The sequence below is a fragment of the Sitophilus oryzae genome, unplaced genomic scaffold (genome assembly GCF_002938485.1).
Source record: "Sitophilus oryzae breed Bouriz unplaced genomic scaffold, Soryzae_2.0 scaffold_1442_pilon_pilon, whole genome shotgun sequence".
Taxonomy (NCBI): domain Eukaryota; kingdom Metazoa; phylum Arthropoda; class Insecta; order Coleoptera; family Curculionidae; genus Sitophilus; species Sitophilus oryzae.
The window spans coordinates 2,032,221-2,050,202 of record NW_022146107.1 but is presented as its reverse complement, the minus strand read 5'-3'; the positions used below and the strand labels follow the sequence as shown (position 1 = coordinate 2,050,202).

General features: G+C 34.2%; 1 protein-coding gene across 1 annotated transcript; it reads right to left on the bottom strand.

Annotated features, from left to right (window-relative positions):
- Positions 1 to 11,409: 11,409 nt before the first annotated feature.
- Positions 11,410 to 14,428, bottom strand: LOC115877031 (zinc finger BED domain-containing protein 4-like). Its single transcript, XM_030893095.1, has 2 exons — positions 14,101 to 14,428; positions 11,410 to 13,854 (listed from the first exon to the last, which is right to left on the bottom strand). The coding sequence occupies exon 2, from the start codon at positions 13,846 to 13,848 to the stop codon at positions 11,914 to 11,916; it is 1,935 nt and encodes a 644-aa protein (XP_030748955.1). The 5' UTR covers positions 13,849 to 13,854; positions 14,101 to 14,428; the 3' UTR covers positions 11,410 to 11,913.
- Positions 14,429 to 17,982: the final 3,554 nt, after the last annotated feature.

Below are 17,982 nucleotides of genomic sequence, written 5' to 3'. Positions count from 1 at the left end.
TGGTTTTAATCTCATAGGCATATCTTGAAATTCCTCGGAATGTTTAATCTTAAACTCGATTTTACCATCTGGATTATACTTCAGAGCTCTAAGACTGTTGACAGTTGGATCACCAACTTTAAATCCAGGTCTAATTGATTTTATTAAATTAAGTTTACTAAGATCTTTGAAAAAAGTATGATCTAAATAGCTCACCTCATACGGTCTAGGATATTTTCGAGCCAATTTACATAGGGAAACATAATCAGCTGGCAAATTAATGGTTCTACCTTTTAATTGCCTCTCTATGGTAGAGTGCATCGAGTCACACTCCATTTGGGTGTGACCTTTTTCTCAATATTTTTGGATGATACAAACATGTTTTTCGAGTGCAAGATTTAAAAAGGCGTTGCTTAAAGTACAATTACGATTTTGAGCGCTACAACCGTCACTATATAATATTATTTGTTGCATTGGCTCAAGTTGGGGAATTACATTATTAATCAAGAAGTTACAAATTATTGATGAAAAACAGTTGGCACTGAGCTCCCCTGACCTTCGTGCCAGAGAAAACAATAGCCATCTTTAGAATGCAAATCAAAGACTGTAAAATTGTGTACAATAAGCTTGGTGCGATAGTACAGAGCTGATACATTCGATTTCGGGCACAACAGTACTGACTGGAGGACCATCGTAAATACCCTATTTTTGGAATTTTTGTCTTCTGCTTCTTCTTTCTTGATAATGTGTTCCCTGTAGACAGAATCCTCTACGTTTTTGGTCTTGTAGCCTACGCATACATCGCATTCGTCTTTTTTTTGGCAAAAACAATGCAAGATTCAGATCGTCAAACATGTTTGAGAATGTGGCAATGGATAAGGGAGCTACATTATGTTCTACACACCAATTATCTTTATAAAGTAAATAAAGCTCCGATTTGGTTTTGAACGTTGGCTCTACATATAATTTTGTTGACGATTTCCGACAATAGTGTGATTCAAGTTTAGGCAGTTCTTCAAAGAATTTTTTCAAGTTTGCCCTTCCTTCATCAAAACGTAAAGTTTTTTTTTTTAATATTTTGTCACTATTCTGTTCATTTTCACTTTTGGTTGGGCTAGACATGTCACCTTTTATCCACGCTGATATGGTCCTCATAGAAAGTCCTAATGTATTGCAAAATATTAGCTTACAAACCCTAATTGCTTCGCTTTTGTTTTTAAGAAAGTACTTATACGAAGTTGTCCTTTGGCTAACTTCCGGATCCTTTCTATGTCTCGCCCTTTCCGTTTTATTCTTCAAGACTTTTGCAGAAATGTAGATCTTTTTTTCGGGCCACGACAGGGACCAAAACTTCACGAAAATTAACTTTCGTTCTTCATCCGTCAACTTGTAACACTGAATTGCTATTTCTTTACCGGTTTTCAATGGTTTGTTTGAACAAAGACATCTCGTTTTCATTACTCTCTTAGTTTTCTTTTTGTCGAATTTGTTATTTTTTCTACCCATATACTCAACCCCTTTCTCTCTGTTTATTTTATTAGTATTATATTTCCATTCTGCAGGTTTAGAAAATCTTCTCTTTTTTCTTTTTTGTGTAACTTCTTCAGTGGAATCATTATTTTCTTCATCAGAATGTTGTTCCCCATCATCGTCAATTTGATATGTAGGGTCATTGTTTTCATTATCTACTTCACCAGGATGACTTGTTGCATCTTCTTCATCATTATCTTCATTTATAATATTTCCTTCTCGTTGTTTTTCTTTTAAATCCAAAAGAGTTTCTGTTGGCGCGTCAATATCGTTTGTTGTATGGGCATTGAGCATCTCATCAGAAAAAATAAAACTATCATAGTTTGTAATATCCGTTTGCTCTATGCCGGATATTATTGCATTGTTGAGAAAGCTGGATGATAAATCATTATTTTCCCCTATGTCTAAAATGTTTTGTGTCATATGAATTTCTTTTTGTAATTCTGTTAGAGCTGACTGCAGTTTTTCCTCATTTTTTTCTGCAAGACACTTTTCATTTTCCGCACTCTTTGTATCAGTATGATCTTGATCTTTTTCTCTGAACAGTTTTATTGTCTTGTTTAATTCTACAGAATCACTAGTTAATGTTCCAGAACTATCGTTAGTTATGTCCTTCAAAGCGTTGGCCGGATGTTTTGTTAAAATCAACAGTTTGAAACCTCTGCTTCTACGATCCATAGCTGAAACAAAATACTTGTTTATACCTACCCTTAGCCACAAAGTGTAAAGCCACTGGTACAAAAGACCCGGTAAAAAAGCATCCGACCTCGGTATTGTTCGGATGTGTGACTTACAAAAAAAATTTGTTTTTATTATTATCAGGGGCTTTTTTGGAATGAATTTTTCACTGAGGGCTTTTAACAGGGACTTTTTCACAGGAACGTTTTTAACAGCGGCTTTTTCACCTGGTACCAATATTTCTAGCCAATTTTTTTTTATACCAAAAGGAGGGTTTACTTATACCTCAAGATTTGTCAAGAATTTCCATCTACACGAACTGTTCAAAAAAGGTAAGGTAAGGCAAAAAATGTGAATTTGTCATCATTCTTTGCAGTAATTGGTATTCAAAATGCTTTGAAACATGCGTAACTCCCGTGAGTTCTAAATATATCAACAGTGTGAAAAATGCACAACTCCTTAAGTTTACAAAAATGGCATTAATCCAGTCTAATGTATGATAACACATTTAAAAAGCTTAAATTTACATAGTATGTACTTACCTAAATGATATTGAAACTCAGTCTGATAAAATATCGGCCAATTTAAAGTCTGACAAACTAAAAAGCACGACACCAAACAATAGACAGAACACCAACGTACACTTTCTAGGACTTATGCAACTTTCTTACTGATATAGAACGAGTTGGACTTACGCGCATTTCATATTTTTGTTTCTAGCGCCATCTAAATACTTTTTGCGTAGTTTTTTTATTTGGATGTATAGATAAGCTGCTTTTCTAACAGATGGAGCTAAAAAACAATTTTGTGAAAAATTGGACTTATGCAATTTTCACATTAGGCCGACGATATGCTTTAGTATACAAATGAATGAATGATTTTATTCGAATAAAACCATTCGATAGTTGAAATCATTCATTCAGTAACCATTCGATAGTCTAATTCATTCGATAGTTCCCATCGCTAATTTATAGGGTAAATATCCGAATCTAATTTCAGTCTAATCTTAAGTTGCTGAGATTGACTCCAATATTGAGCTAAGAATTGATTTTTAAAATCTTGAAAATTAGTGAAAGTTGATAAGAAAGCGTTCATCCATATTTTTGCGTTTCCTCTAAAGAATAAATTAGTTATACTATCTACTAAAAACTGATCTACAGAAACATTTTGTGACTTATACATGGTTTCTATTTGATTTAAAAAATCTACAGGGTGTATATCCCTTTATCATCAAAAATAGGAACGTCAGCGTTTGGTTTAAAAGTACAAATATTTTGAAAATGGCCCTGATTAGAATTGATATTATTATTATTTATATTTAACTTATGTACTTCATTAATAACACTAGAAATTATCGTTTTTAAATCTTCTTGCTGCATGGAACAGGTAGTCGGATTACAAAATGGCGGTGGCATGAAATTTGCCGCTGGCATATGAACTGCCGGTGGCGGTACAAACATAAAGTTGCCTCCCTGATTCCCTTCGTTATTATTGCCTCTTATAAACTGTCCAGATAATACAGAATTTCGAAAGATCCTACCTTGTATCGTTGGACTTGTGTTCGGTACCGTCGTGGCTGTCGTAGTTGGTACGGGCCCCTGAGGCGTTGTGGGCGATGTTGTTAAGGGATCCGAAAGAGATTGTCGACCTCGTAGATCCAAAAGTCGACTCTGGCCCTTACCACGAAGGTCATAGCTGTGAGTCCTTGGGGTGGCACCGTTATTCATCTCAGATAAATACACGTAGTCAGTAGTTCTTCTATTGTCTATATAATACTTCACCAGCCTCTACTTGGGCGCCAAGATGTAACAGGGGGAAATTTTGACGGTCGGTTTGGTGAAGTAAAAGGCGATAGTTTAATTTCCTCGTGTATTTCTCTCTTTTGTAACTCTTTGCTATAATGGCTAGCACCAAGTTAATTCATACAAAATATAATAACTAATAAGATGTATGGTGAAATTTTAAACCACAGGCTGCCGCCGTTATTTGCAAAAGTTAAGAAATAAATTTACTTAAATCAAGATATTTTTTATCTGCATACCAGATTTATTTAATAAAATAGGTATAAGCGGCGACACCTACAAGACGGGTGTTTGAACGCATTGAATGTTAATAAGGTTTACTACATTTACACTAAAATATTCCCATGTAGTTCAGTAATTTAACAACAAATAATCAATAACCTAATATATTTTGTTTCAATCTGTCTCGTTCTTTGATTTTTTTCATATATTCGGTTGTTACCCAGTAGTTGTTTTTTTTGACTTTTATTTTACGTTCTTTGGTGCATTGCTTCTTTGTGGCAATTATGATTCCAGTTAATTTTTCAAATGATTTAATCTTTGTTTTTTTGGTTTCTTCTTGTAGTTTAACTAACCATAATTCCTCATTTACATAATTTCTCACAATAGTCTCCTTTTTCTTGTTGTATACCTATTTCCCTTTTTACCTTCACAAACATGACTTTGTGGTCTGTTATAAAATGATCTTCAAAGTCTATTTTACATTCCAAATTTCTGTTTGTTAAGACGTGATCTAGTATAGAGGCTGTGTTTTCTGTTACTCTTGTTGCATGTTCTTTTGTTATGCTGTTTTTGATTTGAAATCCATTCATTTTTATTGTGTTTATATAGTCCTTCTGCGCCTGAGACGTTTTTAATAAATCTAGATTTATATCACCAATAATAATACAAGCATTTTTTTGTTCTTCTAAAATTTTATCTAGTGATGGCATAAAGTTTTGTATTTTATTCTGTGGTGGTCTGTATATTCCATACAGGTTAAGCTTTTGTTTTGGTAGGTATATGGAAACAGTGTTGCAATCTTCGATATCTATGTCTGTGGCTGTGGAGTTGCTAACATAGTCTATTCCATCTCTTATATAAATCGCGGCGCCTCCTCCCCTTGTTGTTCTGCAATTGTGGACAGCAGTATACAAAGGCAGATTTGAATATTGAATTTCGTTAGGATAAATCCATGTTTCGCTTAGAACAATGATGTGAATAATTTCTTGACTTTTTTTTATTATAAAAATCAATTAAATCTTCAATCTTTCTCCTTAGACTTCTTATATTGATATATAAGATATTTATGGTTGTTTTGATATCCATTCTTCATGCTGGTAATTTTTGTTGATTAAACTAGGTATATTTAACTTAAAAGTAGTGTTAATAGGTCTATTCAATTTACATTAGATCTCTCTCGTGTCTAATCCTAATTGGGTCTGAGTTTTCATCCTTTTTTAAATAGATCCGTCCATTTAACACATATGCTGACTTATATTTGTGTTGTTGCTTGTGTTCTCTATTTTTTTAAAATAAATATTGGTTCTTTTTGGTAAGATCATCATTAAAAAATATATTTTTGTTATTTCCCTCTAATCCACATTCATTTAACTTGATTCCTCTTAGCTGTCTAACCTTCATGTGCACCTTTTGTTTCGATGTTTTGTTCTTGAACTTTACCATTATAGGTGCATTTTCCTTCTTTGATACATAGTATGTTTCTATAATCTCCTCCTCATTAACTTCTGCTTTCATTGATCTAAACACTTTTTTTACGATTTCCTGTGGGTTACCACTGTTACCAGCTGTCTGTTTGGGTATTCGTGATATGATTATATTTTTTTCCTTTTCCTGCTGTTCATTGAAATCTATTCTGTCTTCCATTTCCCGTACCCTCAGTTCTAGTTTTTGATTTTCTTCCCTAAGGCTCTTAACTTCATTTAACAGTTTATTTATAGTTTCTTTCTGCTCGTCAAACCCATCCGACACAAACTGAATTGACTTTTTGATATCAACCAAGTTATTTTGAACCTCTTTTTTAAACGGTGTAAGATACTCGTTTAATAAGTCTCTTAAAACACTTCTCATCTTTTTTTCCTCCATGGTATTTTCGTTAGATATGTTTTCTTGTTCACTAACGTCACTCTTTTTTCGTTTTGGGCAACACAGTACTAAGATTACTAAATTCTCATGCCCTCGTCTCCTGTGAGTGTCAGAAGCTGGGAACATTGTGTTACCTACTTCTTTTTTCAAAATTTCAGTTGCCAGAAGATATGTCAAAACTTCTGCCTTCAAACTTTCCAGTTTTCAGCGAGGTTTCCGGAAAACTTCATAGGTTGGACGCCGCGAAAATCCATTCTGATTCGTCTGGTAATGGTTTCAGGATGCGATGGGTTATTGCTGGGATCTTATTTTTTAGATAACTCCTTCACCCAACTGCGCCATGTGGTATTTTATATGATGAGGGATGGCATGGGTGATGGGTGCTGGGGTTGTTAATTATACGACGGTTGGCAGATTACTGGGTGTCTCTTTATTACGCCAAGTTGACAAGACGATTGACATGACATATTTGACTTTACTATTTGGGAGTGTCTAAAGTCACGCTACAGCTGCCATGTTAAAAGCTCAATCAATTATACAAAAATATTTTGTCTTCATTAATGTATATACTTGGGCTTGTCATAGATTAAACCTTTAGGTTGGAGATATAATGAAAATTAATTCGTTAAAGACTGTTGAAGCCTCGTGCAAGGATATTATAAAAGAAATTAACGGTTCACACGTTAATGTGGCAACCTTCAATAAAATTCAATGACAAAACAAAAAAACTAATGCCGATGTCATTTCTTTAAAGTTGCCAGTCAAAACGCGTTGGGGCAAAAAATTCCAAAGGTATAGAAAGTTTAGTTGCGTCCATAGACAAACAAATAAAAAGAGACTGACAAATCCCATGGTAAAGAGTGGGACCGCGTTCCCGTAGCGCAACTCAGAATAACAATTTTGAAACCAATAAGCAGGATGATGGCAGGACGTACGTCTTTATTGCTATCTTTCTTTATTATGTGTGCTTTATATGAAAAAGAAAGAGATAGGTATAAAACGTATCGTAAGACATTATCGCACATTTTGGCTGGCGGAAAATTTAAATTAGCCATTATTAGTAGTATTCTTTCATTCTGAAACTGAAAATTTTCACTTAAACTAATTTATTCCCTATACTACGTACAGGAAACGTGGTGTAGGGAATAAATCAGTGTAAGTGAAAATTTGCAGTTTCTTTCAGAACGAAAGAATACTACTATTATAAGGGAAATTATAAAAAAAGCAAAAATTGTACTGTTTTATAAACATATTTATTTATACATAAAAATAAATAAACTTTTTATAATATAATAACAAAAAATAACAGTGTTTATTCCATGGCACAAAGAATACAAGGTATGATATTGCGCAGGTTGGTCGCTACGTCACAGGTGATAACAGGCGCTATTGGTCAGCACGCTCCGCGCGCCAGTTCAAATCGTCAAGATATTGTTATAAACCTGTTTTTTTGTTTATATACCGTCATTGAATTATCGCTAAGCAAGTTACTGCGGAGCATTGCATAAGGAGTTGGGCTAGGAAGCGAGAGACCGGAGTTCGAATCTCGGCCGGGACATAACTTTTTATTTATTTTTTTAAATACTGTTGTATTCTATAGTTTATTTTTGTAGTATAAAAAAAGAACTATTTATTCTGTTATTTTTTCATCTCCGGTATTAATATAAATTGACTGTTGGTACAATACCTCATTTAATATAAAATAATATTCTACTTTTTGAAATGTATCAGGCCCTAATTGTACCTAAAAGTAATATATTTTTAATGATATACCATATTGTAAACTATTTAATATTTCAGTCACTTAAAAAGTTAATTTGCATTGAATAATTGCCTACCATTAAAGGAAATTTGAGCTATATAATCTTTGATGGGCATATTCTGGGTATGCAAATACTTCCTCTAAATTTTGGGTGTCGTTCAACGGATTTATTCTCAAAACCAGAAACATCTACATATAAAAAGAAAAGCACAGGTCACTAATTATAATAAACTTCACCCTTGGAATTACTTCCACTAATTATAATAAACTTCACCCTTGGAATTACTTCTATCACAATTACAATACATTCATCTGCATTGGCATTTTCTACTTTTCGATGGGAAACAATAAACTTCCCAACATTTTTTAAATGATGTAACAATTCCTCTTGTGGTTACTTTTCCATAGATATCCTCATCTCTGTCCTCATGTGAATTCAAAGGCAATGAACATGAAAATTATTTACCATAAGCATCGCAAACTAAAAACCTAATAAACAATTTTATACCGAATATAGAAATAAATTTAGTATTTTTACCTATTATCGTCCAAATCCATGTTAATAGATAATTATTATTTTTAAACATATTTTTGGAACTGCTGGTTTTAGTAATTATTAAATTAAACGAACTAAAAAGTCTTAAAAATAAACAATTCTTAACCATAACCCAGATCTCCTGTCAACTTTCTTTATTTTTTATTTATTTATTATTTTCATAGTGACGTCACAGGTGGTATGCGCGAACTGAACGAAATTGGAGCCGCTATCGATCATACCTTGTATTCTTTGTACCATGGTTTATTTCACCCACCTACCAATTTTAAATGCAGACGAACTGACTGTTGCAGGAAACGATCGGCCAATTTTTTTAAAGGGCATTAAAAATCTCATTTTCGAAAAAACTGCCTAATTGCAATAACAAAGTGAATATCCAAGCAATGAAGACTTTACGAGAATCATGATCCTGAACCATTTTCAAGTCCAGTTTTAATCCTAAAACAAAAGTAAAATAGGTATATTAATAAAGTTTCTGGTTACTTTAAACCAGCTATAAACTACCTACCCAAAAAATGAAAAAAATTAATTGAAAGGTATTAATTTGTTAAGGTAAGAGAGGTTCGAAATATTTTTGACACTACTACTTCTACTTTTTCTTAATAAGATGATAAATATAACTACTTACATTTATTTTATCGGGTGTCTTTAACATATCTACCAGAGAAAGGGGGCACCAATACATATAAAAAATAGATGATACTGGCCTCTGCAGCAAATAAAATAACAAATAGTATAACCTAAAATTATAAGTAACAAAATATAAATACCTACATGGAACAAAGGAATTTGCTCCCTATCCATATTCATAAGTCAATAAAATGGAGAGTTTAGAAAAAAAGGTAAATCACCAACATATCACCAAAAGAAAAATTAACAACCATTACGAATTGTCATGATGTCATCTTGGTTGTCATGATGACGAAAACGAAAGGCGATTGTTCTAATTTCTATTTAGAAATTACGTTTTATATGGCTACTTCTTTCTCTCTTGTTATATTAGAATGAGATAGTGGGCGCAATAGACGCAATGCGCAGATCAACATAAATAGAACGAAATTTTGCGTTCTGAGTTGCGCTACGGGAACGTTGTCCCTCTCTTTGCCATTTAATTTGTCAGTCTCTTTTTATTTGTTTGTCTATGGTTACGTCTAAACAGACATTGCAGATGCTAATGATATCAGAAAACGTTACATTTTCTAGGACTGTTCGGGCAAATTGCTTGGATAATGATATCTTTTGGGTCCGGCTGTAAAAGCTTATATCAGTTTTAACTTTACTAGAATCTGATACGTGTCGGCTCTATCAAGTTTTCGTAGCATTTCAAGACATTGAGCAAAAATTTAACGAAAGTGTATCAAATATGCCTATTCTTAAATCAGAAGAAAAAGAATGCTTCTCCGCCTTACAAAATAGAAAACGTATGGCTCTTAAACCAATTCATTTTACCGCGAATCGCTTGGACCCCTGTTTCCTAGTTGGGCACCTTAACAATGAAGAACACATAGCCGCTATGGAATGTATCAACAATATCACCAACAAACATTCTCAGTTTGTCAATAATAAAGAAGCCATTTTTACAGATGTAACAAATTATTGCGCCAAATCGGGTTTATGGGCCCTCGACTACGTTTGGATGTCAGTTAAAAATGTAGACTGTCCAAGTTGGTGGCAAGCCATGTGTAAAAATACTCAGTTGAAATATTTAGTTGTTGCTCTGCTGTCTTTACCAACGTCATCTGCAGCTACTGAGAGAAGTTTCAGTACTTACAGTTTTATCCATACTAAAAAAGGAATCGCTTAACTGCACAAAGAGCCGGCAAAATAATGTTCGTAGCTCATAACAAATTATTACTACAAAAACAAAAAGTGGATATGGAGCATGATATGAAACTCCTCCAGAACTACTAGAATCCGTAGAGGTAGTTTATGTTTATTAGTAGGTTATGTTTTTTTTCCACTTACATGTTGGTATCAAATGTCTATCTAATTTATTCCTTTATTGTATCAACAAAAAATATGTAAAATTGTAAAATTTCCTAAAATTTCATAAATTTCCGAAAGTTTCGGAAATTCCCCGCAACAATCAAAAATTTCTGGAATATTAACGTCACTATTTCGAGGTACCACACAATGGCAATTTTCTATATCACCCGGCTCCACATATAGATTCATTTTTTGAACATATTAATTGTTGTAGTCGTTAATTCTTCATTATTTTTTGCTTTAAACCAAATATTCTGATATTACAGTTTCTTGAATATTGTTCCATATTATTCATACGTACTTTTAACTCTGAATTTTTTGGGGGTTAATATCACCACAGTAAAACACAGATAAATCTTTGATTTTAGAAACTATAAACTAACTAGACAGAATACATTGTATGGGGCAGTATTTTGTCTTGCAATATTTTGGGGGGCTATTTTGTAGGAACTATATATTTTGTCTGGGGTTATTTTGAGGGATCATACATATTTTGCCAGTTCTATTCAGGAAAGGTGTGTTAAGGAATGTAATTTTGTATCATCAGTCTAAAAATAAACGTTTCTTTTTAAAACTTTTTGTTTTTTTATTTTTCCAATCCTTATTATAAAAAAGAAAACAAATATTTGACTGTAATAAGTCTTGACGAGGCCGAAAAAACTGACACCAAGAGACTGAAGGCGGTAGCTGGTTTGTGGCGGCACACGGTGGGGTATTAGCATGAAAAAGGTGATCGAAATTCGAAAAAGCAAATGTGTTTAAGATTTCCCAAAAAATATAAATGATAAGTTAAATCATGTCTGCCATGAATGGCGTTGCTATGGGTGTGTTTTGTTGCATTCATTTTAGTGTCCGACCGAAACTGATTTTCCGGCCGAAACCGAAACCGAAACCGAATGTTCGGCCGTGGCTTCAGTTTCGGCCGAAACCGAAACCGAAACCGAAACTCACGTGGTCAAGTATATAATTTATTAAATTACTGAAATTTGGTACATTTTACCTTAATTAGGGCATGAAATGGAAACACAATATATTATTAAGATTGTTGTAATCATTTATTGAATATAAAATAAAAACATATTAATAACATTTTTAATAATTTTTCAAATTAAGTTCTCTGTCAAATCAGTCATCTAACTAAATCAAATCAATAATTGTTACTGTTTCATTAAATACTAAGTATTGGTATTTTGAGATCTTTCCCTTTAATACTTTGGATTGTATTTGTACTTAGTAGAATAATCAATCTCTTTTAGGTACCTCTTATATAAAAATAATAATTACTATCTCGCCTAGTTCCAGTCTCAACATAGATAATCAAAAATCACATATTTAGAATTAAAAAAGATACCCAGATCACAATTAGTAGGACAGTTGTACTTACATTTCGAACTAAGTAACTCACTATTAAACTGAAGTTTAAACATTTAAATAGAAAACAGTTATAAAATCAAATAAAAAAAACTTCTATATAATATATAGACCAAAAAAAAAAAAGTAACCCTAAATATATAATATATATATCTTATATATTATTAATATTCATAATTGAAAAGTCTTATATTGTACGCCAAGAAAAGCAGTTTGTCTACATTTTCGCCACGCAAATTATTGCGACGATCCGAGTATATTTGGCCAGCAGCACTGAACAGTTGCTCACTCGGGACACTGGTAGGTGGAGCTGAAAGATATTTTAAAACAGCGCTTCTCAATGTTGGATATGGAGTGCTGTTCCAATAACTGTATATGTCTGCATTGCGTTGTAATAATGGCTCCGACAAGTAAGACTGAATCTTTTCTTTCAGAAAGTGTTTAGTGTCTTCTCCAGATTCTGTGGTCTCTGTTTGACTAGTCGTATTATCGTGCACATCCCAAAGACTCTCTTTTTCTTGCTGTATGTGGTGAGCTTGCGAGACGCATGTAGTTGAAGCAAAAGAAACATTGGCGTTATCATTATCAGTGCTGCGGGATGATTGCATGCTGACTTCAGACTCAGTCAAGAAAGATATTAGCTCTGTTACAGCAATGTCTACTTCATTGGAATTGAGGTATTTAGACTTGAACCTTGGGTCCAATAATGTAGCCACCATCAACGAAGGGAGTTTTTTCAATGATGAAAATCTGGTGTTCATGGACTCGTATAGTGAATTTTTCATGTTGGTTATCATTTCATTGTCATTTTCACAGCGAACTTGCAATTTCCGGTTTAATAACGATATCAAAGGTATGACAATTGAAATGCATGCATTATCAAATGATAACTCAAGGGTGGCTTCATAAAAAAATGTCAATATGGATGTGAGGTTCTTTACAATAGCCCATTCAGTGGATTGAAGAGAATCAATCTTACCATGTTCAACACAGTATAAGTTTACTGCATTTTTTTGGTCCATAAGTCTTTGCAGCATCAAATACGTGCTGTTCCACCTCACATCAATGTCTTGCACCAAGGCATGCTCTGGCAATCCGCATTGTTTTTGACATTCCGTCAATTTCCTGGTCGCTGGCTCACTGTGATGGAAATGGCCGACGATTTTTCTACATTTCTTTAGGAGGTCTTTTATTTCGTCTTCTGAAAATAGCGCTTGTTTTATGACAAGCTGGAGCGTATGTGCGACACATCCTATAGATTCATATTGATCACGCATCGCGCGAACCATATTAGCGGCATTGTCACGTAGGACTAGAAAAATCTTGCCTTGCAAACCCCATTCGTTTACCATATTTGTAAAATTTTGTTCGATATACTGACTGGTATGGTCTTGTTCTAGCACACATGCACCTAAAATCACTTTAAGACGTTTATCATTTATGATGAAATGAGCTGTGAAGCTGAGAAGTGAACATGTTTTACATGCGTTGGTCCAAATGTCTGTAGTAGCACTCACCCACTTACTCTGTGCCATTAAATCCTGTACTTTTGATCTAATTCTTTCGTATGTTTTGGGCATTAGTGACGTTCTAAAATATTTTTCAGATTTCAACCGATATTTGCGAACTCCTTGAGGATCAGATAAATTAAGTCGGCGGAATGCTTCACCTTCCACCAAAGTATAAGGCAGCATGTCCACGATTATCAAATCCATTATAGTTTTATCAATCCTTTTTGTAATTTCATGATCATCAGGCCACAGTACCACTTTAGGTTTAGAAGTCAAATTTGGGATGGTTGTCTGAACAAGAGTCGACTGATCTGAGCTTGATTGTTTCAATGATACGCTCAAGTCTGTACGCTTCAATTTTGCTTCACTTTTGAAATCGTTTAATTCTGATGAACGTTTTTGTACTTGCCTGTACTCCTGGTCATGAAATTTTGATAAATGCAGCTTCAGTCCGTGTAATGTTTGTTTTTTTGGTTCGTGGCTTCCTAACGAATAGGACTTGCTACATATCTTGCAAACAGCTTTTGATGTATCACTGATACTTTTGTCAAAGTACTGCCAAATCGGATTTTTTTCTCTTTGTGACATTTTACTCTGAGAATAAAAATAACAATCGGTCAATAGATCATCGGAATGAAAAACAAATCTTGAAATAAGTTTACCTTATACAACGTAATTTAATTTAACATGAAATTATACACTTCACATTTTTCATTTACAATCTCTTTTTTTTACATGTGACTTGATTTGTTAATAACAACAAAACAAAGTTAAGTTACTGACTCAATATTTAATTAACTATAATAATCATTCAAGTACAGAAACAAAACAACAACTTACATGTAATCAGTTCCATCTAAAACATAACCTCTAAAGAATATTTGCGACGGGCGCACACGCACTGACTAACACAGCTGACTAAGTTTTGTTGCTAGTTGCTACAGAACTATCCGAACGGCGCACGATAATTCCCGAAAAGGGCCGACAGCGTCCGTCAAAGCGTTGCCGCGGAAAACAAAGTTAGGCGATCGTGAAGTGCTTGAACTTGTTAAGTTTCGGTTTCGGCAAAAGTTTCGGCCGATTTTGGCCGAAACCGAAACTGTGGCCGAAACTTGATTTTTGGCCGAAACTCGGCCGAAACCGAAACCGAAACCGAACTTTCGGTCGGACACTAATTCATTTGTTTCGACAAAACGTCAAAGTTGTTACTTCTCACAGATAAGAGGTAAATGGCTAAATTTTATGTTTAAAATTATAAATTGTTGTTGTTCTTGTGCTCTTTTTGCGTTTATATTATTGTTTTGATTAAAAATGGCTCAGCAAGCTGCAGGTATGTATTCTACAAAAACGTATTATTTATTTTGATATTCTCTATACTAACGATTTTTTAGCAACTAAAAGTTAGGCGTTTAGAAAATTTGATTAAATTTGTGACATTTTTATTATACTTAGAGATTTAGTTGCGCATTTCGAAGAATTCAGCATATTGTCTATATACGTTTTACTTAGTAAACATTGGGCAGCAACATACAGTAAAATAAAATACTGCGACTTTTTACGACTTTGCTGATAAAATGAGAAAAACATTCTTGGTTTCCTCTAATTTGCCAATCAGTGATATACTAATGCGAGGTGTAAACCGCGATGGCATTGTTGTGTACAAAGCGATCGCGTTAGTGCCATTAGCAGTATAGCACAATTTGGTATTAGTAGCGACTTTAGTGGTATGGGCATTGCTCGCGGATCAGTCGTAGCATTAGTAGTATTAGTTTCGATATGACTACTGGCATTAGTGGCATTGACCGTGGAAACACTGGAACAGTGATTTTTTTTTCTTTTTTAGAATCGACGAATTATCCTTTGTTTTGTTCATATTATTTCCTCTTTAATTGAAAATAGCAATAATTTATATAAGGTCTACATAAAAAAATTTCGATCAACTATCTGTGTCAAATACCCCACTGTGCGGCAGTCTAAAAAGGAGTATTCATTTCTCTCTACAGAAATTAATTTCCTAAAGGGAAATATGTGAAGTGTGATTATCGACTATAAGAAGAATTGGCTTTTGCTTTGAAGGATTGGTATGTTTGGCAAAGTGGTGCAAATGCGACACAAAACTTTCAGTAGGTATCCATCCAGAACTTTGAGTGACACCATTAGATCCTGGGGGACAACCATACAACAATTCTGGTTTCACTCTCTTTATGGTAAACAAAAAAAATGGGGGCTCAAATGATCTGACAGGATTCATATTAAGCAAGAAATTGTTGTGTTACGCCCTATTTTGGCTGAATCTATTTTCGCAGCGAACTCTTCGCTGACCAGTCGGTGTAATCACTTCAGGAAGCTTCATTGGAACCGTCGATATTCCAGATTTGTCTGCCTTATAAATATGTTAATAATTCTTCAACGTCCAAAGGGTTTGCTTTCATTACCTAAAGTGCTTCAACTTTTGCTGAAATTGAGACGCTAGATCGGCTGGTCTAGCGTCTCTATTTCAGCAAAGTTAGACGATATGCATTGAATTTACTTGTTGGTATTTTGGGCAAGAATTTCTCATTGCGTTATTTATGAACATTTAAATGTATCTTTAGGAGTTTGCAAACCTCGTGTAGGCAATTTGGGTATCGGAAGACGTTCTACTATATTCTAACTTCTGGTTTTAGATGGAAAATGTTTCATCCTTCTCCTTTTTTATCCTTTCCCAAAAATGATGTGCATCAAAAATATCTTGAACACTTTAAATTTGTTCCGTCTTGCTTCCACCTTCCCCGAGTCATTACTTTCCACTGCTTCATCTGTTGAAGGCACCATCTCCATCAAATACATAAGTCGTCCTTGATCACCCTCGTAGTCCAAAAAAAATTGAAAAACCTATCATTCCTAATCAAAAAAGTGTGTAAACAATTTAACAACTTACCTTTGCTTTTAGGTAATATCAAAATTGTATGGCAAAAAACGTACCCAATAGTCCGTCTTTCAGACCGAATTTGGCTATAAATCTAGTTTCCGCTTATAATTTTTATTATTCTTCGCTAGGGCTTCTATTATTGCCTTAGGATATGTCGAGTCGAAAGCTTTCTCAAAGTCTATAAAGGATATGGCTGGTGGAAGTTCGTATTCTTTTGTTCGGATGATAGCTTCTCTTAGCGTATGTATGTGATCAAACGTGCTTCAGCCGCTTCTAAAGCCTGCTTGTTCTCGTGGTTGTGCAGCGTCGAGCGTGTTTTGTATTCTGTTGTTTATTATTTTTGTGAATATCTTGTATGTTACGGATGCGGATCTATTTTGATGTTGTGTGTTAATGCGATTAGCTGCTTCTTTTAATAATTATAAATATATATTTAACTGGAATAAGTCTTGAGGAGACCGAAAAAACTAACATCAAGAGACTGAAGGCGGTGGCTGGTGTGTGGTGGCAGTCTAACAAGGAATATTTCTTTCTCTTTAGAGAAATTAATTTCCTAAAGGGAAATATGTGAAGTTTGATTATCGACTATAAGAAGAATTGGCCTTTGATTTGAAGGATTGGTATGTTTGGCAAAGTGGTGCAAATACGACACAAAACTTTCAGTAGGTAGTTATCCATTCTGAACTGTGAGCGACACCATTAGATCCTGGGGAACAATCATACAACAATTCTGATTTCACCCTTTTTATAGCAAACAAAAAAAATGGGGGCTCAAATGATCCGACAGGATTCATATTGAGCAAGAAATTGTGTTACGCCCTATTTCGGCTGAATTTATTTTCGCAACTCTTCGCTGACCAGTCGGTGTAATCACTTAAGAAAGCTTCATTGGAACCGCCGATAATCCAGATTCGTCTGCCTTATAAATATGTTAATAATTCTTCAATGTTCAAAGGGTTTGCTTTCATTACCTAAAGCGCTGCAACTTTAACCCTTTAAAGGCGAATTTTTTTTTTCAGAAAAAGTTGTTATTTGGCTAACTAATAACAGAAATTTAACATAAATAAAACTGAACTAAACGAACGTTCGTTTTATTTACAAAAAATGGCTGTTACCATACGGTAACGCTAGCTGAATAAGTAGTACATTTTTTTATTTGGTACATCACATTTACGGCATATGGTTCTTATACTGGAGGAACAGTCCTCGCCAGCACATCTCCTTCTTTTCTTACCTTTATTTGGTACCAGTAAATGGTTATTGCCATCATACCGTAAATTATCTGATACCCTATTCAGAGTTACACTTGAACGTGATGTTGCGTGCTTTCCTGCTCCCTTAGGGGGAACTCCATATTTAGTAAGGTATGATTGCACAATTTGCCGTCTAAAGTCCAACTGAGAAATAGCTTTATGCCTTCTGTACATATCCCAAGCGTTTACCACTGAAACATCTAGCAACCAAGTGAAAACGGGCCACCACTAAAACTAATTCTATACCTGGCAACGTTCTCATCTAACAAATCAGTGCCCCTTATAAAGCGATTGTACTTTGTTATTAGTGATGGATGGCTGATATATACAATCCTCTTTTCCGTTCGGGAAAATCGTTTTATGTTGGTGATGGGATTTATACCATAACAAGTCGAAGCTGCACTGACGACGTTGTTATCGACCCATTTGACAACAATAAATATCATCGTCTTTATTCAGACTTGAAATATAATCTCCCCTCTTTTTTTGTTTTAAGACATCTTTAATAATTGTCCCTGTGCCATCATATCCCAGCTGCTTCAGATAGAATAAAACATT

Bases quoted from the DNA above. Each gene is read 5' to 3' on its own strand.
- LOC115877031 (XM_030893095.1), bottom strand. From the start codon at position 13,848: ATGTCACAAAGAGAAAAAAATCCGATTTGGCAGTACTTTGACAAAAGT.